This window comes from Giraffa tippelskirchi, chromosome 5 (assembly GCF_054371585.1).
Source record: "Giraffa tippelskirchi isolate mGirTip1 chromosome 5, T2T-mGirTip1v1.2.pri, whole genome shotgun sequence".
Lineage (NCBI taxonomy): Eukaryota > Metazoa > Chordata > Mammalia > Artiodactyla > Giraffidae > Giraffa > Giraffa tippelskirchi.
This window is the reverse complement of record NC_137279.1, coordinates 51,665,285-51,691,759: the sequence shown is the minus strand read 5'-3', so window position 1 is coordinate 51,691,759 and position 26,475 is coordinate 51,665,285. Positions and strand designations below refer to the sequence as shown.

General features: G+C 50.1%; 1 protein-coding gene across 4 annotated transcripts in view; it reads left to right on the top strand.

The window, feature by feature from the left end:
• Positions 1-26,475, top strand: part of CAPN2 (calpain 2) — a 57,758-nt gene that overhangs the window by 13,704 nt on the left and 17,579 nt on the right. For all 4 annotated transcript variants that reach the window (XM_081491611.1, XM_081491610.1, XM_081491608.1 and 1 more), the window contains exons 3-9: positions 17,362-17,480; positions 18,489-18,622; positions 19,743-19,911; positions 21,083-21,166; positions 22,916-23,001; positions 23,943-24,017; positions 24,711-24,871. In XM_081491611.1, the coding sequence (XP_081347737.1) occupies positions 17,362-17,480; positions 18,489-18,622; positions 19,743-19,911; positions 21,083-21,166; positions 22,916-23,001; positions 23,943-24,017; positions 24,711-24,871 (828 nt within the window). The remainder of the gene's footprint in view (positions 1-17,361; positions 17,481-18,488; positions 18,623-19,742; positions 19,912-21,082; positions 21,167-22,915; positions 23,002-23,942; positions 24,018-24,710; positions 24,872-26,475) is intronic.

Here is a 26,475-nt window from a genome sequence, read left to right as displayed (position 1 = left end):
CTCACCAGGCTGCCTCGGCCAAGAGAGGTTCGTCCTATCAGCAGGGTATCAGGCCTGCTGGAGATTGTTAGATACCAGTGTCTCGTTTCATCACTAAATTGTGTCCGATTCTTTTGTGACCCCATAGGCTGTAGCCCACCAAGCTCCTCCATGGGATTTCCCAGACAAGAGTATTGGAGTGGGTTGCCATGTCTTTCTGCAGGGGATTTTCCTGACTCAGGGATCGAACCTGCATTTCCTGCATTGGCAGGTGGATTCTTTACCACTGAGCCACCTGGGAAGCCCATACCAGTGTCTCATTCTCAGGAAGCATCATGTATCTAGCCGTCACTATGGAAAGCAAAGGAACAAAGTACTACAAGGATGAAACGCAAGGCAAGCAGGACTCGAGAGAGAGCACAGTTTCCTGGCCCCAGCACAGCTGACAGTTGGGACTGGGTCATTCTCCGTGCTGGGGGCTGTCCTGAATGCTGCAGGCTGCATGGCACGCTCCCAGCCTCTGCCTGAAAGATGCACTGGCACCCTTCTCCCCAAGCATGGCAACCAAAAATGTCCCCAGACAGTGCCAAATGTCCCTTGCAGGTAGAGGGAGCACAAATGTTCCTGGGGGGAACCAGTGATAGATCCAGGAAGAGAAGGAGACTTGGGACACATTAAGTACCATGGGGCAGATGGAGGGTGGTCACTGGGCATCCAAGGTGTGATGCCTGTGCTGGGAATTGGTGAAGACTCCACCCAGTTAGGAGCAGGCATCATCCCAGAAAAGGAGGAAACAATATGGAGCTGCAGTCGGGATGGCATTGCTGGGATGTTTGACCCCGTGTGAGAAAACCTCCAGCCCTCCCCTGGGGAGTTGCTGCAGCAAAGGAGGAGACTGGCCCTCCTGCATCTCGGGGATACTCCCCCTGGCAGGGCCATCTATCATGCCCACTTCCTGGACCAGGCATGTGCAGTGCATCTCGGGTACTGAGGTGCCCCGTGGACCTCAGAGTGACTGGGTGTCAGCATGCTTGCACTGACATTTCTCCATGTGGACTCCTCTCTGTTAGTTGGCAGGTGCATCTTACTGCCCCTGGCCAGGCACAGATTTCAGAAAGATCCCAGTCTCCTTATACCTGTATCTATTGTTTAGCAACCGGCCCCACCACCATCAAAGGCTTGAAACAACAGCAATCATTTTCTCGTTCTCTCTTGTGGTTCTGAAGGATGACTGGGCTCAGCCAGGGGACTCTCTCAGGGTCTCCCTTGGGGTTGCAGTCAGGTGGGGATGGGGCTGGGGGGCACCTGAAGATCCCTCACCCACAGGTTGATGTCTGGGCTGGAGGCTGGTCAGCTGAAGCTCCAGGGTCTCTCTGCTGCCTGTGTAGTGTCTTCCACGGGGGCTTTAAGGGAGCACACCCTCTTACACAGAAGTTGTAGAGAGCCCTAGAAGTCAGGAAGCATCCCTTCTGCCATGCCTGTCCATTGAGACAGACAGAGGCCCACTAGGTTCAAGGGGAGAACGCAGATTCCATCCCTTGGTGGGGAGGGCAAGGTTCCAGAAGAACATGTTCAACCAGAAATATTAAGGCTGCCATTTTTGGAAGATGCCACAGTTCCTCCCCTTTGCATAATGGCTTTGTCCTTCCTTCACCACAGTGGTGACCCAAGGCTGCTCGGACACGAGCCCATTGTGGTTGGGGCAGGTGTGTTCTCCGGGGCTTCCTGGTGTGCAGGGCGGAGGGGCACTGAGCTGGCTGAGCTGGTGCTCCCAGTTTCCGGACTCCCTTCACCCACTGAGCTTTCCTGGGACACCCCGCCCTGCCCCGAGACCCTCTCTGCTTCCATTCAGCCAGCTTTATTGGGTGCCTGTGACAGGAAGATCACTGGACTGGGCTTTAGGCCAAAGAAAGCAAACAGCAACAACAAAAAACATCACAGTCCTTTCTCTACACTGGACTCTTCTTGTCTCTGCCTCTCCCCCCTCTCCCTCCGCCCCCCACCACTTTCCCCCCATCCCTCCAGTCCTCTCTGTTCTGGGTCCTTACTTTCTCTCCAGGGCTTCCCTGCTGGCTCAGCTAGTAAAGAATCTGCCTGCGATGCAGGAGACCTGGGTTTGATCCTTGGGTCTTTCTTCCCCAGCAGGGAGAAGCCCTTTCTGGAAAGTGCAAGTGTTATTTTCTTGTGCCGGGAGGGTCTGTGCAGAAAAAGAAAGGGTGAAAACGAACCTCAGTTTAAATTCCCTCAGGTGTCAGTCCAGACTCTGCAGAAGTATAACCCATGTCCAGCCTCCATCCTCCCAGCATCCTCACTGTGGTTCTGCCCTGCTTTCCACTCTCCTGGATGGTGCCACGCCCCCCCATACCTTTCGGTATCTGCACTCGACCTTGCCTCTCCCTGCAAGTCCTTCCCGCCCCACCTCCACTCCCTCTCAGGACCAGTCTAAGCTCCCCTCCTCAAGCTCCACCCCCCTACAGCCCATGTGCCCTGTTTGGACTTGAGGCTCGATGTTCACCTCCCCCCGCCTCCATCTCTTCTGCTCTGTCTTCTTTGATCATCATCCCCCTTGCTGTCTGATGAGCCCTGGAGAGGAAGCTCTATCCTCCCCTAGACCTGGCTTAGGAGAGATCACGGGAACAGGGAGTTTGAGCCCAGATGGGAGGAAAAAAAGAGGCACGCAGGGTCAGTGCAAGGACAGGTGCTCAGAGGTGCTGGTCTGGCCAAGAAGCAGCAGCGAGGGGCACTGAGGCGGAGAGGGCCCTGGGAGGCCGGCCCTGGGCTTCGGGTTCTGTCTCTTTCTCTGAGTCGTCTGTTGCTTCACGGAGCACATGCTCCACGGCGACAGGGTCCCAGCCCCTCGCAGAGCTGCCATCCTCCTGGGACCGTCAGCAGGCACCTCTCCCTAGAGTAGTAGAGCTGCTGAGGGACAAGTGAGCAGGGAGCTGGCATCTCCCAGCTTCTCTGCTCCGCTTCCCTGTGGTTGGAGGGAAGACAGTGATGGCGGGAGAGAAAGGAGGAGAAGGTGTAACAAATAGCCTGCCCTGCTCTTGGAAAAATTTCCAGCAGCCGCAAATACAATCCTTGTCACTGTTCCACTCCCCGCAAGGGGCCCCAGGCGGCCTGGCCGGTGTTCAACGCTGACCCTCGGGACCAGACACAGAGGCCCAGGGAGCATGGCTCTGGAAATGTACCCACGTGGCTCTGCATGTATTTACCTTTTCAGAAGAGGGCTCTGGAGCTTAAAGGAGCCATTCATGAGGGCTGCCTGGGGGTGCTGTGTGCTCAGAGGGCGGGGGTCTGGGTGCGACCGAGGGTGGGCCGCGGAGGGAAGCCTGTGTGTACATGGTCACGGTCACGGTGAGGCTGTGGAGGAGCCAGAGGAGGGCAGCCGGGCTAGGGACAGTTAGACCTTTATCCAGGTGCCTGAGTCCGGAAGAGCGAGGCAGCTGTGCTTAACAGCCAAAATCCTGCTCAGACCTCCCTTTTCCAACAAATTAGAAGGGGAGGGAGGGGGAAGTTTGAACTTGCAGGGGATTCCCTGGGGTCCCTTGAGAAAAAATGGCCTAAGTGATCTTGGCAGGTGCCCGAGGATGGGCTGGAGAAAAGACCTAAGCAGTCATTGAACAAGTGAAGAAATTAAAGCTAATATCACTATTCATTGGAAGGACTGATGCTGAAGCTGAAACTCCAGTACTTTGGCCACCTGATGCAAAGAACCAACTCACTGGAAAAGACCCTGATGCTGGGAAAGATTGAAGGCGGGAGGAGAAGGGGATGACAGAGGATGAGATGGTTGGATGGCATCACCGACTCAATGAACATGAGTTTGAGTCAACTCTGGGAGTTGGAGACGGACACGGAGGCCTGGTGTGCTGCAGTCCTTGGGGTCGCAAAGAGTCGGACATGACTGAGGACTGAACTGAACTGAACTGACGAATCCTCTTCTGCTGTAGGCACAAAGGTAGTAGAAGTTTTGTATGGAAAATGCCTGAGAAAGGTGTGCAGGCAGAGAAAGCAATTATCAAGCTGCAGACACAGGAGGAGGCTCCTGGGTTCTGCGAGGGGACAGAGCAGAGAAGAGACCACCAACTGGCCTCAGCCCAGGGGGCAGTACTTAGTCCCTGGTCCTGTGCTGGGAGTAGGGAGGGACAGCTGCCACAGTCCTAGGCGAGGCGGGGGTCAGGGTGAAGGTGAGTGGTGGTGATTAAGTCGATAAATTGCATCTGACTCTTGTGACCCCGTGGACTGTAGTCCACCAGGCTCTTCTGTCCATGGGATTACCCAGGCAAGAATACTGGAATGGGTTGCCATTTCCTTCTCTGGGGGATCTTCCCCACCCAGGGATCGAACTTGAGTCTCCTGCATTGATAAGCATATTCTTTACCGACTGAGCCACAAGGGAATCTCTCTGTCTTTCTGGAGTTTTGAGTGAATGCATTTGGATCTACACCCTCATCAGTGCTCATACTTCACCTTTATTTACACCTCCTCCCGTCCCCCCTTACTTCTGACGAGTTGGCAAGGGCTCACAATGATGAGACAGGCCCCACATGCGCTAGTAGTCTCAGTCCTTCCCCTCTCACCCCCTCCTCCTACCCACCCTGGGGGGCTCCCCTCCCTCCTCACTCCCACCTTCCTGCACCCCCATCCTGAGCTGTCACCCTTTCCGAAACAGGGCAGCCCACTGTGGCCAATGTTTGGTGCATAACGCATCCTCTGTCAAGACTTCACCTCTTCCAGGCCTCAGGTTTCTCTTCTATAATGTTAGAAGATTAAAAACAGCCAACACCTAGAGACAGTGTTCTAAATGCTTATTTTCTTGCATTTAATTCTCAACTCCTTGAGGCAGTTTCCTATTATGAAGCCCATGTATATATGAGAAAACAGGTACAGAGGGAGTAGTACACCCCCAATCAGAGCCAGGATTTGAACTCTGTGTCAGCTCTGGTGTTTTTAACTTTTGGGGGTGAAACCTGACTCTTCCCTAGAAAATACATGTGTCTGCATACAGGTAAAATGTGCACACTGTGTTTCTGGGTTACAGATCTCTGAAACCCATCCAAGAACCCTAGTTTCCCTTTTCCATCTGATGCTAACAGCCTTCTGAGGGTATGTGTGTCTTTTACACACTTCACAGCTGAGAAAAGATGGGCTCAGAGGAATTAAGAAAGGTGTCCGAGATCGCACAGTCTTAAGTGGCAGGGTCAGGATTCATATCCAGATCTGCCCTCCCAGCTCTATCCAGGGGATCTTTCCCTTCTGGTTTGGGGATTGCTTGGGGGGACTGTGGGCACCCGTGGAGCCCCTTCCCTGTGTCTGGTGGCTGGGGCTCTTCTAACCTCCTGGGTGGGTGAACCATCAACCCATGCTGACTTGGGCCCCGTCAGCCTGGGTACTGCCGGCTCGAGGTTCTCCTCCAGCAGGCCAGTGCTCCCAGGCAGCAGGCACCCTGCCTGTGGGTTTTTGCACCTCTTTTTAGCTCAGCGCCTGCAGAGCAGGCCCCTAGGACATCATAGAGCCGACTTGTAGAGGAAGTTTTGCTGGAAGGACAATCCCTAGGGCCTGGGTTGGAGGAGAAAACCCGGCCAAAGGGGACTGACAGGGCAGCCAAGAGCCAGCCTCTGAGGAATCCCGAGAGGGTGGAGTTGGCGCGGAGGCTTCTTGGTGCTGGAGGCAAAAAGGGGTGTGGGAAGGTGAGAGAATGGGGTGCAAGGCAAGATGAGGGGCCAGTGAGGCAGTTCTTTGAGGAAACAGGCATGAGCACAGCCTCCAGCGAGAGACACGCGTATTACAGGGATCCAGAGGTTCCCACTGGGCAGGGCAGTGCCTGCCTACATCCAAATTCAAGGGGCAAGTCTGGCTTGAGGCCCAGGATTCCCTCCCCTGAGTGGTTTCCTTTCTATCTTGCTTTCCACTTGCTCCCCCCGCCCCCCGCCCAGCCTGCTCCAGATTCCCAGAACACCGCCTCTCCCATCCCCTACTGACCTGCGCTCAGTCATTTCCACGTGAGGGCATTTGAACCCACGATTCCCTTTCCCAGGGGAACTTGCATTCTAGGTTCCCTCTCCATGCAGGGTGAGGACTGTCCGTTCCTGGGAGTTAAGTCTGGATGTGGTCCCGGTGTTGGGAGGAAGGGCTGGTGAGCCCCTGCTTGACCAGGCAGGAGGCTGTTGGGTACCAGGTGGGCTTTAAGCAGAACAGACAATCCCCCAGCCCCCCTCCCAGCCTTGCAGGCCTGGACTGGCTGATTGTCTCCCAGGACTGGAAGGAGGAGCAGAAGCTATGCTGGGTGTGGGGGGAGCCCGGATGTCAGAATAGCCGGTCTGTCCAGCCTGCGGTCAGGCTTCGGCATGGTTTGGGAACCTCTGGGCAGGACCCTGTCTGCTCCTTCAGGGATGGCCTTGGCCAGGAGCCACCTACTGAAAGGAAATGTCACAGGCAGCCAGGGCAATCAGGGACCTATAGTGACCCAGCTCTGATACTTGTCCCTGCTTGTGTGCGGGGCTCAGGACAGACCAAGGCAGGTATCAGGCTCCCAGGATGAGAAAGGCAGGGGAGAGGTGGTGAGCCAGAATGTGTTGGTATTTAGATATACCACGCCTCATTCCTCAGAAATTTTTCTGGCTTACCCCCCCACCCCACAAGCATATGTGTGTGTGTGTGTGTGTGTCTTATAGCAAAACAATCAATTCTAAAGTATGTGTGCATGAGCTCAGTCATGTCCAACTCTTTACGACCCCATGGACTGCAGCCTGCCAGGCTCCTCCGTCTATGGGATTCTCCAGGCAAGAATACTGGAGTGGGTTGCCATTTCCTCCTCCAGGGGATCTCCCTGACCCAGGGATCAGACCTTCATCTTTTGCGTCTCCTGCATTAGCAGGCAGATTCTTTACCACTGCGCCACCTGGGAAGCCCAAGTTCTAGAGTATAGACAATCAAAAAGGAAGAGGATGTCAAAACCTGGAGAGAGGTAAAAAGACAATGGGTGCTGTCAGAAGGACCTCAGCTGCTAGAGGTGGGCCCTACAGTTAGTGTTGGTGCCTGACAGCTGCTCACTGAGCCCCAGGGAACACCTGGCTCTGAGCAGCCCAGCTCCTGGAGAAACTCTCAGGGTGAGCCAGCGGCCCATGTGCCCTCAATAGGTAAGCCCGTGTCTCCAGCAGGCTCCGTGGGCTTAAATCCCTCCGTGGACTTAAATGCCCTCACAAGAAAATATCAACGGGAAGGGTAGCAGGGTCAAATAAATTTGGGAAACATTCATATTATACCCCACTCCCCTTACCTCTCCCTGTCCCTATTACAATGATAAAAGTGTATGCGTGTTATTCTGTGTTTGTATGCTGAGTTGGCTGGTTCTACAAAGCATGTAGAAGATTTTCACAGAACAGTTTCAAAATAAAAACAAATCTTTATAAAACATAATGAAAACAGTTCTTTTACAATAAGCACCTAAAGAAAGAAAGGAAGGAAGAAAAGTGAGATCTGCAAGGTAGGAGGGGGAGAGAGAGGAAGGAGGTGTGGGCTGTGCTTAGTCATGTCTGACTCTTTTCAACCCCATGGACTGCAGCCCGCCAGACTCCTCTGTCCATGGAATTCTCCAGATAAGAATACTGGAGTGGGTTGCCATGCCCTCCTCCAGGGTTCTTATTGACTATGGAACAATTATTATAGAAGACTTCTGCCGAAAATAATTTTCATTTAGAGTAATTGTTATTAAGCTACTTTTTTTTTTTCACTATAAGTATTAACCTAACCAATTATCTATTGAGGGCAATAAAGTAGAGTTTATGGTAATAAAATTACAATCTAGGCTTATAGAAGACCACGTTACTCTTCTATATAATCATCCAAAAATAACTTCAGATTGTGAAGATATGAATTACAAAAGGGAGGCCAATAGAGTGTCCCACCCCCCACCCATTTTCTCTTTTTCTGTTTCCTCTTTTTGTTGCTGTTGTTCTGTACTTGCTTTGTTTCACATAGCACATCTTGGGGATCATTCCATAGCAACAGGGAGCATCTTCAGTCCTTCTTATGGCTGCATAGACTATCGTTGGAGAAGGACAATAGTTTGTTTCACCTCTCCTCTGTAGACGGACATTTACCTTGTTTCAGACTTTTCTGTTGCAGCGAGTGCTGCAGTAAATAAACTTGTACACACATCATTTCTCATGTGAGTATGTCTGTAGGGAGATGACTACATATGGAATTGCTGGAGCACATTGACAGTTGCCTCAAATTGCCTTTGTCAGGACTGAGGGTGTACATTCACCCACAACCACTCCAGATCATCATGCTTTGACCTTGGCGATCCCAAGGGTGAAAATGGTATCTCAGTGTAATTTTACCTTATATTTCTTCTATGATGAGTGAAGGTAAATGCCTTTTAATACGTTTAAGAGCCATTAATTTTTCCTTTTCCCATTGACTCTGTTGATATCATTGCCCATTTTTCTATTGAGCTTTCATTTTTTTCTCATTTAATACTGAGAAGATTTATACATAACTTTTGGTCTGGGATCTGAGTAACATATTTTTCCCTGTTATTTTTTAGTTTGACTTTGATTATTGTGATTTGTTTACCATGTAGTTTTTGTGGGGTTTTTTTTTTTTTTTTTACTTTAATGTAGTTAAGTTTATCATTTAAAAATGTTATGGCTTTTAAGATCCATTAGTAGCAACCTTACTCAGCAGGACTAATTTAAAAGCTGTTGTGGGCTTCCCTGGGGGCTCAGTGGTAAAGAATCCACCTGCCAGTGCAGGAGACACGGGTTCCTTCCCTGATCTGGGAAGATCTCACATGCCTCGGAGCAACTAAGTCCATGCGCCACAACTACTGAGCCCACGTGCAGCGCCTACTGAAGTGAGCTTGCCTTAGAGCCTGTGCTCAGCAACAGGAGAGGCCCCCACAATGAGAGGCCTGCATACTACAAGTAAAGAGTAGCCCCCAGTCGTCGGAACTACAGAAAAGCCTGCACACAGCAGTGAAGACCCAGCACAGCCAAAAATATATAAATAAACACTGTTTAACACTGTACTGTCTACAAGCAATAAAAAGACCCAAAAAATACTTCTTAAAAGATTTTATGACTTCTAGGTTGTAATTTGGTGATATCTCCACTCTACGGTTATAAAAGAATTTTCCCATTATCTCTTATAGAATATATGGATTTATAAAAATATTATAATGCTATCATAGTGTGAACATGTATTAAAACATAACAGTATATCATGTAAATACATAAAGAATAAATATGTAAATAATACAAATGGCTAGATTTATCATATTGTGAATGTATTAAAACATAACAGTATATCACATAAATACATAAGCAAAAATATGTAGATAATACAAATGGCTAGATTTATAATATTTACATATAATATATAAAAATATAAAGTATATAATTAAGATATACAATGTTATATTTATATATAAATATTATTCCATTTAGAATTTATTCCCATGACAAGATGAGCTATAATATGATTTTTTTTCTAGATGGGTACTCAGTTGTTCCAATTTCACTTGTGAATAATTTATCTTTACTAAATTCCTATGTTTGGAACGATTTCTGGACTTTCTATTCAGTGCCATTTATGTATCTCTGTATGTTCATGCACAAGTTCTGTACTATTTTAAATATTATAGCTCTATGTGTGTGTTTTAATATCTGATAGATATTTAGATATTTTTCCTGGCTAGGCTTCACCTTTATTTTTTTCCCAGTAAATTTTAGAATCAGCTGTGTTCCAATTTTTTAAAAATCCTCTTGCTATTTTTATTGGGATTGCATTAGATTTATAGACTGGCTTAACAGGAAGTAGCAATTTTATGATGATGAATTTTTCTAGCCAAGAATGTGGGCCACAGTTTAAATGGAGTAAATGATTGTCTACGCCTCTCCAGGCAGGATGATGCCCTTGGAGTTAATTCTAAGGGTGAACAGCTGGTGGAGGACAGATCACACTAGTCAGAGAAGCTTTGAACACTGTTGGACGTAAACAGCCTGGCTGGAACCCTCTGCGATCGGATGAGGAGGCATAACCATCCCTCCCAGGATCCCTAGATGGCGCTAGTGGTAAAGAACCTGCCTGCCAGAAAGAAAACCACCAATACAGTGTATTAACGCATATATATGGAATTTAGAAAGATGGTGATGACCCTATATGCGAGATAGCGAAAGAGACACAGATGTAAAGAAGAGACTTTTGGACTCTGTGGGAGAAGGCCAGGGTGGGATGATCTGAGAGAACAGGATTGAAACATGTATATTATCATATGTGAAATAGACGCCAGTCCAGGTTCGATGCATAAGACAGGGTGCTCAGGGCTGGTGCACTGGGATGACCCTGAGGGATGGGATGGGGAGGGAGGTAGGAGGGAGGTTCAGGATGGGGGACACATGTACACCCATGGCTGATTTCATGTCAATGTATGGCAAAAACCACCACCACATTTTTGTAAAGTAATTAGCCTCCAATTAAAATTTTTTAAAAAATTCAAAAAAAAAAAAAAAAAGAACCTGCCTGCCAATACAGGAGATGCAAGAGACATGGGTTTGATCCCTGGGTCAGGAAGATCCCCTGGAGGATGAAATGGCAACCCACTCCAGTACTCTTGCCTAGAAAATTCCATGGGCAGAGGAGCCTGGCGGGCTACACTCCATGGGGTCACAAAGAGTCGCACACGACTGAGCCATTTTCCCTTTCAGAGTCTCTTATAGATATATAATTTAAACATCTATAGAAGTACACACCGGATCTTTCTTTTTCAACCCCCATCGATGTGGCAACATTCCAGGAGAGGCCTTGGTCACTGGCAGGCATCCTCTCAAACCAGTTAGAACCACAGGTGGGCTGGAGCCTCAGAGGTCAGTGGGTCATCTGGCCTGGCCTGTACCGGCCAGCCTGGTTTTACCCAGACCCCAACGTGGCCAACCCAAACAGGCTGTGCTAGGAGGAGACTCCAGTGCCTCCTCTCCACCCTGCGCACTTCTGCAGGAGCAGGTCACCATGGGGTTTACCCAGAGCAGATGGGTTTTTTTAAACCATTGTAGGATGGGTAGATTCTGACCATGGTAGGGGGAACCCTCAGCCAGGAGGGGTGGCACTGAGTGAGGCTGCAGCTGATGAGGGTGTAGAACAGGTTTCCATGTGGGGAGAAAACCCTCAGGCAGGTATGGCCATCCAGGTGGAGCGAGCAGGAAACTAGAAAGAAAAAACACTGTGCAGCCCAAATACTGAAACATAATGGAGGCACCTCTCAAGGACAAAAGCCCCCAGGACCATGTCCTGTGAACTAAGTGAATTAGAAATTGACACCTGTTTGCCAAGGAGACTGTTCTGATTATGCATTAAAAGTGTGTGCTTTGCTCAGACAGACCTGACAGCCATCCATCAGCTGGGACCTTGGGGTGAGCCACCCAGTCTCCTTAGAGAAGGTGGTAATAGTACCCACCTATATCAAATGGTTTTGTTTTGGTTTTTAGGGTTTTTAAAAAATTTTTTTAGCTGCATTGGGTCTTCATTGCTGTGTGAGGGTTTTCTCTAGTTGCACTGTGCGGGCTTCTCCTTGTGGTAGGTTCTCTTGTTGCAGAGAATGGACTCTAGAGCAAAAGCTTCAGCAGTTGTGGCTGGGCTTAATTGCCTCGCGGCACGTAGGATCTTCCTGGACCAGGGATTGAATCCATGTCCCCCACACTGGCAGGCAGATTCTTAACTACTGGACCAACAGGAAAGTCCCTCTCAAATTGTTTTATGGCAACTTCATGATACTTTCAAGTAAAAAAACAAAAAAAAGCCACACAACCTAAAAGTTGTGAGTTATGTTTTATTTGGGGACATTACTGAGAACTGTAGTCTGGGAGACAACCTCTCAGCTAGCTCCGAGGAATCATTCCAAAGACATAAGGGAGGAGCAGGATATATAGGGGGTTTGCTGAAAAACAAAAACAAAACATGGATTTAAACATTAAGATGTTATTGCTAATCATAGAAAACAGACTCTCAGGTTAATGATTTCAGTGCTTTTCTATGTATGAGAAGATGCGAGAGTCTGGGCTCATTGAAGTTACTCCTTAGATATGCATCTTAGCTGTCTAGGACCAGTGTCCCAGTTTTCTCCACCCTGATTTCCCCTCAGGGTTCACTGTCAGGGTCCCTGCAGTGGCTGATGGTTTGACGGCAACAACATTCTTTGTTTACTGAAGTGACAGGTGATGATTATTTTTGCTCACAGTACGTGTAAAGCATTTTGGCACAGGGCCTGGCACATAGTAAGTCTTCATGAATGTAAACTGCTATAACCATTGTTTTCAGATTTTGTTACTGAGAAAGCTTATATGAACAGATATTAAATAAACTTTAAAAATAGGTTTTGATGAGGGCCATTCTAATGAAGTGGATGAACCTAGAACCTATTATACAGAGTGAAGTGAGTCAGATAGAGAAAGATAAATACTATATTCTAACACAAACATCTATACGGAATCTAGAAAAATGGTACTGAAGAATTTATTTACAGGACAACAGTGGAGAAACAGACATAGAGAATAGACTTATGGACATGGGGAGAGGGGAGGAGAGGGTGAGATGTATGGAAAGAGTAACATGGAAACCTTTATTACCATATGTAAAATAGATAGCCAAAGGGAATTTGCCGTATGGCAAAAAAAAAAATAGGTTTTGTAAGGGAGCTTCCCAACTTTGTTAAAAATATTTTGCTTAATGTGGTGAGGGACGCAGTTAAGAACTCAGAAGTACAAAATAATATAAAAGTATACTATTATAAAATAGGATTTCAAATGTTTCTACCTTATTAGAAATAAGACTTAGAGCCACTTATATTTGTGTATATATGAAAAGCTTTGACCTTTGACCATAAAATGCATCTAACTCTTGTTTCCCCTTGCTTGTGCTGTGATCTTAGTGCTAGGGGCTTGGCTGTGCAATGACTGGCCATCCTCCGTTTGCCTTAGGGAACTGCATTGGATTGAATAGGTGACATGTTTTAATATTTCTGAGCAAAGGATTTTGGGATATTAACATGCAATATAGGATTTCAGGAAGCTGCTGCTTGTTACCCCTTAGTTTTGGGGGTTTTTTTTAAGATGTTTTTGATATGGGCCATTTTTAAAGTCTTTATTGAATTCATTACACTATTGTTTCTGTTTTTGGCTGCAAGGCATGTGGGATCTTATCTCCCTGATCAGGGATTGGACCCACACCTGCTGCACTGGAAGGCAAAGTTTTAACCATTGGACTGCCAGGGAAGCCCCTACCACTTAGTTTTAAATTTGAATTGCAGTTGGATTTTCCTAGTGGGTTCTTTCCCTAGTTATAAGAGTCAGATGCTCTTAACCAAAGGAAGTCTTTTGCAAGGTATGTTTTTTAAACAAAACCCAGGGTGTGGATTCAGACGATTTGCATGTAAGACCTGTCAACTGGGTAGAACACAGACTTCCTGAGCTTCATCCAGAAAAGGTGATTAGTAATACTGTAAGGACGATCATCTCAAAAGATATCTGTAAGGATCAAATAAAATGTAAAACATGATTTTGTAAACTCCAAAATATCATACAAAATATTAGCTACTTGTTATTTCTCTCATTTCTTTTGGCGGAAGCAAAAGAGTCCAGACTCTGGTCCCTGCTCTGCCCTTTCCAGGACCTGCAATCTCAAGCAAGTAACTTAATCTCTTAAAGTATTTTAAATCTCTAAACTGCCTCTTGGACAGTTTTGTCATCTAGGAAACATTCTAGGATTATAAATCCTAGAATTTGTAATCAGAGGAAACAAGTTAGATTGGAACAGGAAAGTATCAAAAAAGCAATCTTCTCTGAAGGGCCAGGGGAGATGAGGTCTTACTCCTCCCAGAGTGACCAGGAAAAACATTCTAGGACTTGAAGGAAGAAAACAGGGAGCCATGAGGCATGGCCACTGATTTCTGGGATGTGGCAAGAGCATCCAGGTCTGGTGGTGAGCAGTAATCTGAGAGACGTGTGTGGCCAGCACTAACTTAGATGGATGACCCACAAAAAGGAAAAAAGAAAAAAAAAAAAGGAAATGGCACCACTACCTAAATCCAGTCCTTCACGCATTCAGTCACTGTCCCCTGAGTAGTAGCATCGTCAGCTGTGATCTCCAGCGCTAAAAAGCAACCGAATGGTCCTGCAGACACACACCAGTGTGATGCCTACATAAATGCATAAGGTAAAGGCCATCCTCCTGTTGGTACCTAGGGAAACAGAACCAGGAGGGCTTCAGGGGGCCCCTCCAGAGTCAGACAGGTAGGGAAGCTCTTCTGAGGATGCTCAGGGATTTTACGGTGGATCCACAGGAACCATGGGAATAACTGGTTTCAGGACAAATGCCACTGAAATTCCTACACTTGGGCCCATATTATCCGCAAGGCTGTCTGCCTCCATGTGTTGAGAGACCCAAATCCTTTCCCAAGATTCCTAGAAAATCTCAAATAACCTCCAGAATGATAAGAATCACAGGCATCTCCAGGTTCTCAAAGAAGGACTAGAGTCAGGAGAAGGTCTGGCTTGGAGGAGGGGGAGTAGATTGAAAAGGAGGATCTCTTGACTCTGAGAGCAGCTGACACCTGCTGACGTCATCCTCTAGGAACGATAATATGATAAAGCCTTAGAGAAGGGTGGGTTCTCAGAAAAGGCTGAATGTTGTTTGTTTTAATGACGATCTTGTTCCTGTCTGGCAGCATATGGAATCAGGCCAGGAAAGCTCCTCTACGTAGAGTTCCGTCCCCACTAATCAGGGGCTCCTCCCCACGGCCAGCAGAAAAACCTCTCAACGCCAAGTTTTTCTGCACGATCCTATTCTAAGTGTGTCAAAGAGTCTCTAGTTTGGTTTATATAAAGATCTAGTTGACCCAAAAGTTGTCTTCTGAGATCTGACAAACATACTTCTAAACTCTTCCTTGTAGTGTTTCACAGTTGGCAGTGCATTTAACCTCCTAAGCCTTGTTATCCTTAGCTTTAACATGGAGATGGTAGCAGCACCATCATAGAGCTTCTGTGAGAAATAAATGAGATGATAAACCTGCATCTCTTAGAACAGTGACTGGCACATGGGAAGGCCTCATAAGTAGTGGCTAGTGTCCATGTACCCCTTGCAGTCAAGTGGCAGGAACTTGTAGCCCTGGCTAATGCGTAAGGAAATAGGGACATGATCAGTTCATGTAATAGAAGTCCAAGTAGATACAGCTTCAGGTACAGTTTGATCCAGGGAGCTATCCAGTGATAACACCAGGGCCTGGTTTCTCTCTCTACCTTTCAGCCCCTCTTCCTCTGAGTTGGCTGCAAGATGGCTTTGGCAGCAGTAGACCACACATCATTGTAGAGCCAGTGAAGTAGAAGAAGGAACCTGTTCACTCTTCCCCAAACCCCAGGAGAGGTCTCGTACCTCCTGGCTCTGGCTAGGTTACAGCACCTTCCCCGTGCTAACCACTGAAGCCAGGGAACATGCTGCCTATTTGCTAGAGACCCACCTACCTCCCACCTGGGTGCAGAGTCCGTGCCACCCAGACCTCACAGGCAGGGAGGAGGCAGGGAGGCTCGCTTCTCAGAGGGTCATCAGTAGGGCCAGAAGGGGAGAAATGGCCACTGAGTAGGAAACTACAGAGAACCCACTGCACTTGCCCAACCGGAGGAGCAAAGTGAGTTAACTTCCTTTGGTTACTGATTGACTGATTAGGGAGGAGTGGGCCCCCTCTTTCCGCAGGGTTGTCATGAGCACATAGAGGCCTCAGAGCTACTCACACAGCATCATTGCTAAGTGTTAGCAGGACAATCCAGTTCAAGAACTACCAGGACACCAAATAGTCTACAGAAATCAGAGATCACAGTGAACTTCAGTGGCACTTTTAATGTGTGTGTGTATGTGTGCACACGTGCACATGCTAAGTCATGTCCAACTCTTTGTGACCCCACGGACTGTAGCCCGCCAGGCTCCCCTGTCCATGGGATTTTCCAGGCAAGAAATACTGGAGTGGGTTGCCATTTCCTCCTCCAGGGGACCTTCCTGACCCAGGGATCAAACCCATGTCTCTTGCATCTCCTGCACTGGCAGACAGATTATTTATTACTAGTGCCATGTGGAAGCCCATGACACTTTTAATAGATTTGCCAATTAATAAAAATAAACCCAGCCATGGAAATCAAACTCCTCTGAGGCTATTTCCGATTATTGTCATGGGAAATTGTAGGAAAGTGCACATTCCTTAAGAAGGGAGTAAACTTCCTCATCCTTGCCCCGGAGCCTCCATCAGTCAGACCTTTTGTCTAGTGGAAAACATGACCCCTCCCCGCCACCAGCTTGCTTCTGACCATGTGAAATGAGTGCACACTTTACACATGTGCTCTCATTATACCTCGTTAATTACCCATGTATCAGAGAGGAGTGCATTGAGACCAAGGCCAGGCTGCCAGACCAGCTGCCCATCTGGCTGTCCCCATCCTTACTCCCCATGCATGGTGCCCACACCCCCTGCAGAGGGCTTCATGCATCCTTGTCCATCCTCGGAGACAGCCCAGCCTAAGGTGCCTTCTCAGACTTGCTACTGCTACTGCTAAGTCGCCTCAGTCGTGTCCGACTCTGTGTGACCCCATAGATGGCAGCCCAGCAGGCTCCACCGTCCCTGGGATTCTCCAGGCAAGAACACTGGAGTGGGTTGCCATTTCCTTCTCCAATGCATGAAAGTGAAAAGTGAAGTCGCTCAGTCGTGTCCGACCCTTCGCGACCTGGTAGGACTGTAGCCTACCAGGCTCCTCCGTCCATGGGATTTTCCAGGCAAGAGTACTGGAGTGGGGTGCCATTGCCTTCTCCCTTCTCAGACTTAGGCCCTTGTATTTGCATCCATCGGGCCGCCTGCTGGCCTCTCCTCCCTTGCCTCTACATCCTTTTCCCAGGAGAAGATGCATGATATTCGATCCGTTCTTATCCATCATGATGTTTTTTTCCTGTCACTCAATCTCACCTTTGAAGCCTGTGTTCTCAGCACCCTCTTCTGCCAGGTTGGTCTCCTCACTGCACTCATGCTCACTGCTGAGCACCTCCAGTGGACCAAGCACGGAGCCGGCTGTGAGGACACAGTCTAGCCATCACAGGGTCTACGTCTTTCAGGGAATGAATTCTCCCATCTCCACCCAACTGCTATCACAACAAAAACATCTCTCCATCAGCAGTCCCCTCAAAGCATCACCCCAGCCTTCCTCCATACCCCTCACATGAGGACCAGCTGGAACATCTGGGCCAGGTTGGCCTTACGCTTCCAGCACCAGAGACGGTGACAAGCTGTTTAACATCCTCTCGGCACTGAGATCCCTCTGATGAGAGTTCCTTGTGCTGTGTTCACAGGTGACTGCTGGCTGCTGGCAGCCATTGCCTCCCTCACTTTGAATGAAGAAATCCTGGCTCGAGTCGTCCCCCTGGACCAGAGCTTCCAGGAGAACTATGCGGGGATCTTCCACTTCCAGGTAACTTAACAGTTGGCTCAAGCTTCTCAACAGATCCTGGTTATTGTTGTTCAGTTGCTCAGTCATGTCCAACTCTTCACGACCCCATGAACCGCAGCACGCCAGGCCTCCCTGTCCATCACTAGCTCCCGGAGTTTACCCAAACTCATGTCCATTGAGTTGGTGATGCCATCCAACCATCTCATCCTCTGTCGTCCCCTTCTCCTTCTGCCTTCAATTCTTCCCAGCATCAGGGTCTTTTCCAGTGAGTCATCTCTTTGCATCAGGTGGCCAAAGTATTAGAGCTTCAGCTTCAGCATCAGTCCTTCCAATGTATATTCAGGGTTGATTTCCTTTAGAATTGACTGGATTGATCTCCTTGCTGTCCAAAGGACTCTTAAGAGTCTTCTCCAACACCACAATTCGAACAGGTCCTGGGGGCCAGGATCATGTCCTGGGTACTAGGAGCAAGTGTGGAGGTTAGGAATGGATCCTGGGGGCCAGGAGCAGATGCTAGGGGCTGAGAACAATACTCTTCTATGAAGGACACTGAGAAACAGCAGGACGCTCCCTGGCCTGCCACCGACCTGGGGCCCTGTAAGGACAGCAATGGCGAGGAGGGCGGTAGGACAGGGTTCTCAGGAAGTGGTTCCCAAGTTTTTAAAAAAGTGTGCTATTTAGGATCTGAGACAAAATGTTAAGATGTCGCTCACTGTCCTCCTCATATGCTGGTAAATGAGAAATAGTATTTTTGAAAGTATAAGGTGCAGAGCAGAAGGCGGGAGGGGAGGGTGTGGCCTTGGAGGGAGGGGCAAGCGTGTGTCCTTGGTTTCTCAGTGAAGATGTACCTGCAGGAAGAGGGCTAGAGGGAGCACCTCTTCCCAGGATGGGCTCATGGAGTCTACACCCAGGGGCCCAGGCCGGGAGGAGCCAGGTGCAGCTGAGGCTCTCGGGGTGGGAAGGACCCCCAGGCTGCCACCTGCCACCAGCTCCTTCTCCAGCCCACCCCTTTCCCTCCCTGGCCTGCAGTTCTGGCAGTACGGCGAGTGGGTGGAGGTGGTGGTGGATGACAGGCTGCCCACCAAGGACGGGGAGCTGCTTTTCGTGCACTCGGCAGAGGGCAGCGAGTTCTGGAGTGCGCTGCTGGAGAAGGCCTACGCCAAGTAAGTGCCCGTGCCCTGCCCCCGCCAGCCTGCCCCCAGCTCCCCTGCTTTCTAGAAAAGACAGAAACTATTGAAGGTTGATTTCAAAAAAACCTCCTATACTACAGAAGGACTACTCTGGACAAAATTGGGCTCGAAATTCGAGGAGATAATGCACATGGCTACTGCCAGTTTTCACCAAATGCACAGGAACACGTCACGGTACTGATGGTGCTGGCCTTGAGGACTTCTACTTCCTTGGCAGGCCATGTTACATTTTTGTCAGCTAAATGCAGCAGAGTTATTGCCAAATGGGCAAATCAGTCCATTGCAGAGGTATGAAAATTATGGAAATTTGCCCAGAATACACAATACACTGATTAGAAATGGTTTTCCCCAGCCCTCCCAGCTGCATCCCCCACAGGCTGCCTTGTCCAGTGCTCAGCACTGCCTGCTCTCATCAGGAACCCACCCCCCACCCGCATCAGTCCATCCCCCTCCAGAGTGTGCCCGGTCCTGGCCCTGCTGCCTGGGCTCCCTCTGGGAAAATGAGCAGCTCTCAGGCATCAGGAGGATTTCTGTTCCTTCAGCACCTGCCAGGGAGGAGGGCCAGGAGTTAGACACCAGCTGTGAGAAGCTGGGGCCTGAAATGCTGCTAAGTCTACACACAAACAGTAGAGTTAGGGAAGCCACAGGGCACCAACGTTGCGACCAGGGCACCCTGAGGAGCGACCAGCGCCTCCTAAGACAGTGCCGAGGATGCTCAGGGAAGCTGCTTTCATTACTGAACTGCTGTCCCCTTTTAAGCTATAACCGCCAAATAGCCAATTTAGTAGACCCCTTTCCTGCCAGGATGCAGAGGGAATCAATACAGGAGGTTGGCCAGATAAACATCCAGGTCCTTCCAGCTCTAAGGTTCTATGAGACTTTTCCAAAAACTTCATACAGTACCAGGCAGTGGTAACCACAGGGACAGTCACCTGCCCTCATGGGCACCGCGGGCTGAAGACAAACCAAGGAGAGACTGAGCAGAGGGTCCCTGGAGCATCCAACAAAAAAGGCCTGAGTGGGGTCGGGCGGGACACTTTGAGAAGCAGAAGTTTCAACTCCGGTGGCCACAGTGTCTCTCCCCTTCCCGCAGGATCAATGGGTGTTATGAAGCACTTTCGGGGGGCGCCACCACCGAGGGCTTCGAGGACTTCACCGGAGGCATCGCCGAGTGGTATGAGTTGAGGAAGGCCCCTCCCAACCTGTTCAGGATCATCCAGAAGGCTCTGCAGAAAGGCTCTCTCCTGGGCTGCTCCATCGATGTAAGTCCAGGCCTCCCTCCCCAGCCGCATCCCAATCTGCTCTAGTGGAAGTGAGCTTCTAAGAGTGACCAAAGAGACCCACTGCCCCTACTCCCCACACAACTAGCCCATCCTTTGTCCACTATATTGCACATCACCTGGAGCGCAGGGGTGGCTAAGCAACAGTCAGGCTGGCTGGGGGTACAACTGGCGCCCAAATGGTGACTAGAGCCTCCAGCCGTTCTCTCTCCAGCCCATGTACAACCCTCAGCCTCCTGTGACTCACCACACAGACCACAGCTTCCGTGAGAGTCCCCTGCCATCTGCTGGGCCCGAGGGCAGCACCGCCCCATTCACCTTCGGCCTACCTGCAGGACCTGTGCCCAAAGCTCAGCAGCCTCCCCGCAACTGGTGCAGGGTTAGCAGACCTGTAGGAAGACTTTAGGAGGCACAGGGAGGAACCATCCCCTCATGCTAGCCTTGCTGGCACACCTTGCCAGAGGAAGGGAGGTGGGTGCGACACCGTGTCCACAAGGAGCCACCAGGCTTTGCCAGTGCCCAACGGCCCAGCCCTGTCCTAAGCAGGAGGAGCTGGTTGCTCTGGGATCAGGCATAAGAAGCCTGGCTCTGGGGGATCCAAGTCTGTGTGGACTCTAGGCAGGGATTTGCAAACCTTCTCTGCAGACCATGTCCAGGCAGAGACCCTTTCTACTAGCAGCCCTTCTCCTTGACTCAGACGAAAATAACCACCTCCATCACAGCAGATGGGGAATGGGATCCCTGGGGAAGCCTTAACAGACAGACCCAATTCTGAAGTCAGGCAGAAACGGAGGACTGCCCTCGTGTAAACGCTGCAGCGGGGCGGGGCAGGGCGACCCACGCGGTTTCCGGAGACTCAGCTCATCTGGGCCGCCCAGGTGTGTGTCCTGAGCCCCCTCTGCACGCGTGCCCTTTTCCTGCGGGAATTTGTGACGGCGCGGGGCACACACACGAGCGCAAGTGCGGCGCCCCCCGAGGGCTGCTTGCACCCTCTCCTCTGGTTGTAAATAACGGCAGGAGGGCTCTGGGCAGGAGCGGGGCGGCTCTATCACCCACCGCCCAGGCCCCCCGCCCTGCGGTAGGACCCGAGCGAGGGAGGGAAGGAGGGAGAAGGGGGGATGCGGCTGCCGGGCTAATTCTCCCGCGTTTGCAGATCACCAGCGCGGCGGACTCGGAGGCCATCACGTTCCAGAAGCTGGTGAAGGGGCACGCGTACTCGGTGACCGGCGCCGAGGAGGTAACGCCCGGCAGGCATTCCTGGGGATCTTTCCCTCCCTCACCCGATGGCAGAACCACATTTTTGCCTGCTTGCCGAGGGTGGGGCCCCGCGTTCCGGGTCCTTGCCCAGCAGCCCCGCGTTGCTGAAGTTCAGGGCCCGCGACGGGCGGCCCTCCCCAGCGCCGCCGGCCGCGCGCTGCCCTCTGCTGGCCGCGAGTGGGGCCAGGCGCCCTGCCACCGAGTTCCAGAATCGCCTCCCTTCTCCGGACCAGCTAAACACGACACTGCATCAGTGTAGCGTTCCAGCCTCTTTAAAGTGCTTTCACATTCGATCTCACAAAAGCATCGGTGCACCAGTTAGCGTTCAAATCTGACTCTGCCCCTTGCCCGCTGTGTGGCCTGGGCAAGGGTTTAAACTCTCTTCTACTCCCCAGTTTCCTCAAAGTTGAATTATAAACAATAATACAGTGATACCCATTGTAAGACTGTTGAGATGACTCAAACGAGTTAATATTTATAAAGCGCTCAGACTGCCTGGCACGTTGTGTATAAACAAATCGCTCTCCTTGACTTTGCTGTTATTATCATTACTATAAATATTGTTAATTAGCCATCTTCTAATCACCGAATGCAGAGAAGGCAATGGCACCCCACTCCAGTGTTCTTGCCTGGAAAATCCCATGGACGGAGGAGCCTGGTAGGCTGCAGTCCATGGAGCCGCTAAGAGTCGGACACGACTGAGCGACTTCACTTTCACTTTTCGCTTTCATGCACTGGAGAAGGAAATGGCAACCCACTCCACTGTTCTTGCCTGGAGAATCCCAAGGACGGCGGAGCCTGGTGGGCTGCCGTCTATGGGGTCGCAGAGAGTCGGACACGGCTGAAGCGACTTAGCAGCAGCAGCAGCAGCAGCAATCACCGAATGAAGACTAGATACCAGGTCTTCTGACATACCCAATGCAGTTTTTTCTTTTTAACCTCGAATCGTTGTTTTATTCAACTCCCCACATCTTTGTATTTTGAAAAACTTCATGTCTACAGAAAAGCTGAAAGAATCATACAGTAAACATACAAATGCTATTTCCCTGGATTCAACAATGGTTAAGATTTTCCACATCTGTTTCATCGCTTAGTGTGTACTTTCTTTCTGAGCCATTTGAAAGGAAATTGCAAATGTCCCAACACTTCACTTGCTCCTGACACTTCAGTATTTATCTCCTGCTCATAGGGACACTGTCTTACATAATCCCAGTACTGTTTTCATGCTGAAGAAATAAACATTAATTCAATAATGTGATGCAATAAATAGTCCATATAAACATCCCCCTCAGTTGCTCCAAAATGTCTTTTATAGCCCCCTCAACGCCCTCAGTCCAAGGTTTAGTTAAGATCCATGTACCGCATTTGCTTGTTGTCACCTGTGTTTATTTGACAGAGCTCCTGTGACAAAAAATACATCCTCTTATAGTCAGCTGAACAGAGGTTCAGAGGTGACGTGCCAGTGCAGAGCCCAGAACAAGGGTATTTGTGCCTCAGGCTCACAACAGAGGTTGAAGAGCCCTGGTCCTCTGAGGGCGAGATCCCGGGAGCTGCCACAAGCTGAGCAGCAGCGAGGGTCTAGGGGTCAAACCCTTCTCCCTTTGGTGATCCCCCTTCTAACATAGCTCCCATCCCTGCCTCATGGAGAAAAGGGCTTTGGGCCGGTGAACCTCCCAAGCCTGCTTGAACTCAGCATCTCTCTCCTCTCCTTCACCCACCCGTCCTTCAGGTGGAAAGCAGAGGAAGCCTGCAGAAGCTGATCCGCATCCGGAATCCCTGGGGAGAGGTGGAGTGGACCGGGAAGTGGAATGACAAGTGAGGAGGGTGGTGGGGGCCTGGGTCGGGGGTGTCCGTCCAGGAAGCTCTGGGAGGGGAACTGAGGAGAGAGCGCACGGCGGCTGTGCTGAGAATAAAGTCCCCAGAGCACAGGGCTCCCCCACCCCGAGTGGGACCTATGGGCTGGTGGCCCCTCAGGACTCTTAACCAGAACGCTCCAGCCACCTGGCTGCCTTTACAAGGCCCAAGCTCCTGGGATGCTCATCCTTTCATCAGCTCATGGTTCACCCCTTCCCTGGCTCAGAGTCACTCTGCTATTGGATCTTTGGGAAAAGATCTGCTATTGGGAAACGACACACCTTTCCTCCTCCAAGCACTCATTCTATCCCAAGGATGTAAACGTTGTGCCGATAGAAGTCCCTCTGTTGACATCCAGGTTTCTTGGTTGGCCTGTTCAACCTTCAACTCTGGGGTGAAATCTCCCGTGAGCCCCTCTCCTGGTCGTCCTCTGTTCCCATCTCCCCGTCCTCCTCCACAGCCCAGCACCTACAATTCCACCTTTTCCCTGGCGGATTCCCAGGCAGCCTCTGCTGTGGCAGAGAGACACCCGCCAGGGCCTGCAGGTCAGCTGCAGAGGCCAAGATGAGCACCCTCGCCCCCCTCCATTGGATTTCCAGTCACCCCTTAAAAGAGCTGCCAAGCCTTTCTCAGTTCGGGTCACTGTTGCTACTTCATGTCTATCCGATAGGGCTGTGTTCATTTCCTGGAATCTTCCTTGCCATCTTATCTTCCAGGATAAGGTATCCTCTCACCCTGCTGCCCAGTACCTCTCAGCCACCTGGGCGTCACTTCCCTTCCTTACTGGGGTCTGGGCCTTCGGATGAGAGAGCATGTCCCTGGTCCTCAAATTTGGAGCAATTTAGGGAGAAGTCATTGCTCCACACTAGTTTCTAATGTCGCTCCCATCACTTGGTTTTCAGCTGCCCAAACTGGAACACGATTGACCCGGAGGTGAGGGAAAGGCTGACCAGACGGCATGAGGACGGGGAATTCTGGTAAGATCCTTAGGCGTTAAGAAAAAAGCTGATCTTTACTAGAAATTGAGTGAGATTATTGTGTGGAGGGCTCAGGAGTGTGGGATCAGGGTTTTGTTGTTTTAAATTCACTGTAAGACCTTGAACAAAAAAATTCCTGAACCTCTGCAATTTGTCCATCTCAACAATCGGGTTTCAAAGCTGAGCAGCTTAGCAGAGAAGGCTAAGAATTCCTGCAGGAGTGTTCAGGTCCCAAGAGAAAAGAGGGGAAAGGTGGACTTCACTCCTAACAAGTTCCTAGAGAATCTTCCCAAAGCCTCAAGAAACAGGTCTCTGGGAAAACAGGGATGGGGCCGAGCATCTGTGTCTGTGCTGCTCTGAGACCACTGACATCTGTACAGTCCTGGCATCTTACCAACTGAGCGTCCATATTTTGTCTCATTTGATACTCGTGTCTCATTTGATACCCCCGTTTCTACAGATGACAGTTGTGAGTTTCAGAGAAGCTTAAGTAACTTGTTCTAGATTACTAGCTGGAAGGTGGCAGCCCAGGACTGGAACTGGCGCCTTCTGATGGCGGACCTAGTGGCCACGCGGCCCTGACATGCTATCCGCTGGCTGCCCTAACTGCGTCTTAGTTTGGCCTTGGGTGGAAGGTCCAGGCTTGCCAGTGCATCCTCTGGTAACCTGGGTCACGTGTCCTTGCTTTTGCAGGATGTCTTTCAGCGACTTCCTGAGACACTATTCCCGCCTGGAAATCTGCAACCTAACCCCTGACACGCTCACCAGTGACACCTACAAGAAATGGAAACTCACCAAGATGGATGGGAACTGGAGACGGGGCTCCACTGCGGGCGGCTGCAGGAACTACCCGAGTGAGCACCCCCCCCACCTTACCCTGGGGTGCTGCACTCCAGCCTGGCTGCTCCTACCACTGGCACCCTCTGTCTCTTCTTCTGAGTCTCCATCTCAACACCCTCTTGGTCTCCTCAGCCCCTTCCCTTCTGCACTCACCTTTCTACCTGCCTGGGCAGAACCCAAGACATGCTGAGTCTGTGATTCCTCTCCAGGCCCTAGATTCCCTGATGCCGTGACGTCACACTGAGGTAGCACTAACCCCACTTCATGCCCATAGGCTACTTTATCCACCCAAAGCCCAAGCAACTTAGCCCAGCAGAGGTTCTCACCCACTGGGTCTCTGCACATCCAGGCCCTGGTTGTTGCCTGGCAACCCTCTTGGGCCCAGTTCACCCAGCCAATGCTGACGGGGCCCTGCTCAGAGGAGGGGGGGCGGGGTATGAGGATTCCTCTACTGGTTCATCCTTTGTCGATTCCCTTGACTCTTCTGCCTCAATGACCCAGTCCTCCTCTGCCCTCTCACCCTCAGAAACTATCTCATCATGATGACATCTGCCGATTGTGGACTATACATTGGGTGCTAGTCTTCACAGCAGACTTCTGGGGCAGGCACTTTATTATCATCTCCATCTTTAAGATGAGGGGACTGAGGCTTGGTGAAGTTAAATGATTTGCCTAAGGCCACACAGCCTTGACTGTGCCTGGGGTTAAGAACCCAAGCAGTCTGGCTGTGGAGTCAGCCTTTAAGCACTGCGGTGGCAAGTCATGGTCATATATGGATTCTCTGTTACAGATGAAGAAACCGAGGCTCTGAGTGGCATGGTCGGGCCACAGAGCAAGTAGTCAGACTGGGACTAGATGGTGCCTGTAGCTCTGGTGCTTTTAATCCTTCACCTCATGTGTGCAGCCACCAAGCAAGTTCTAGAGGTTCTGGGACTGTCTTCTGCCTCAGACAAGACTATCTTCTACCCCTTATTTCAGGGGTTGGTAAATTCTCTCTTGAGGAACAGATAGTTGATACCTGGCTCTGTGGGCCACCCAGTCTCTATGGCAACTATCAACTGTTGCTGTAGCCAAAGGCAGCCATACTTAAATGAATGGATGTGGCTGTGTTCATAAGACTTTATTTGTAAAAACAGGCAGCCAGCAGCTCATAGAGCCATAGTTTGCCAAGCCCTATACTAAATGATTGCAGAAGGCAATGGCAACCCACTCCAGTATTCTTGCCTGGAGAATCCCATGGACAGAGGAGGCTGGTGACCTACAGTCCCTGGGGTCGCAAAGAGTCAAACACGACTGAGCGATTAACCCATACTAGATGATGCCTTTATTTCCAGAATCCAAATATTATCCCATCGAGGAAGGGGAGGCGATCACATTAATTATCCTTAAAATGAATGAATCTCAGCTCCTTCCAGCACCATGGGAGTGGGCAAGGGCACAGTCCCAGGAGGACAGGGACACAGAACAAGAGGCTGAGATTGTGCACAGGATGTTCCTGGCCCTTAGTTCATTGAGGGGGCTGCAGAGCTAGTCCCCAAGTCTCCCTAGCCATGCCATCCGAGCCATCTCTGACCCCCAAGTTAGAGCCTGGTGAAGGGACGATCAAGTAGGGGATGTT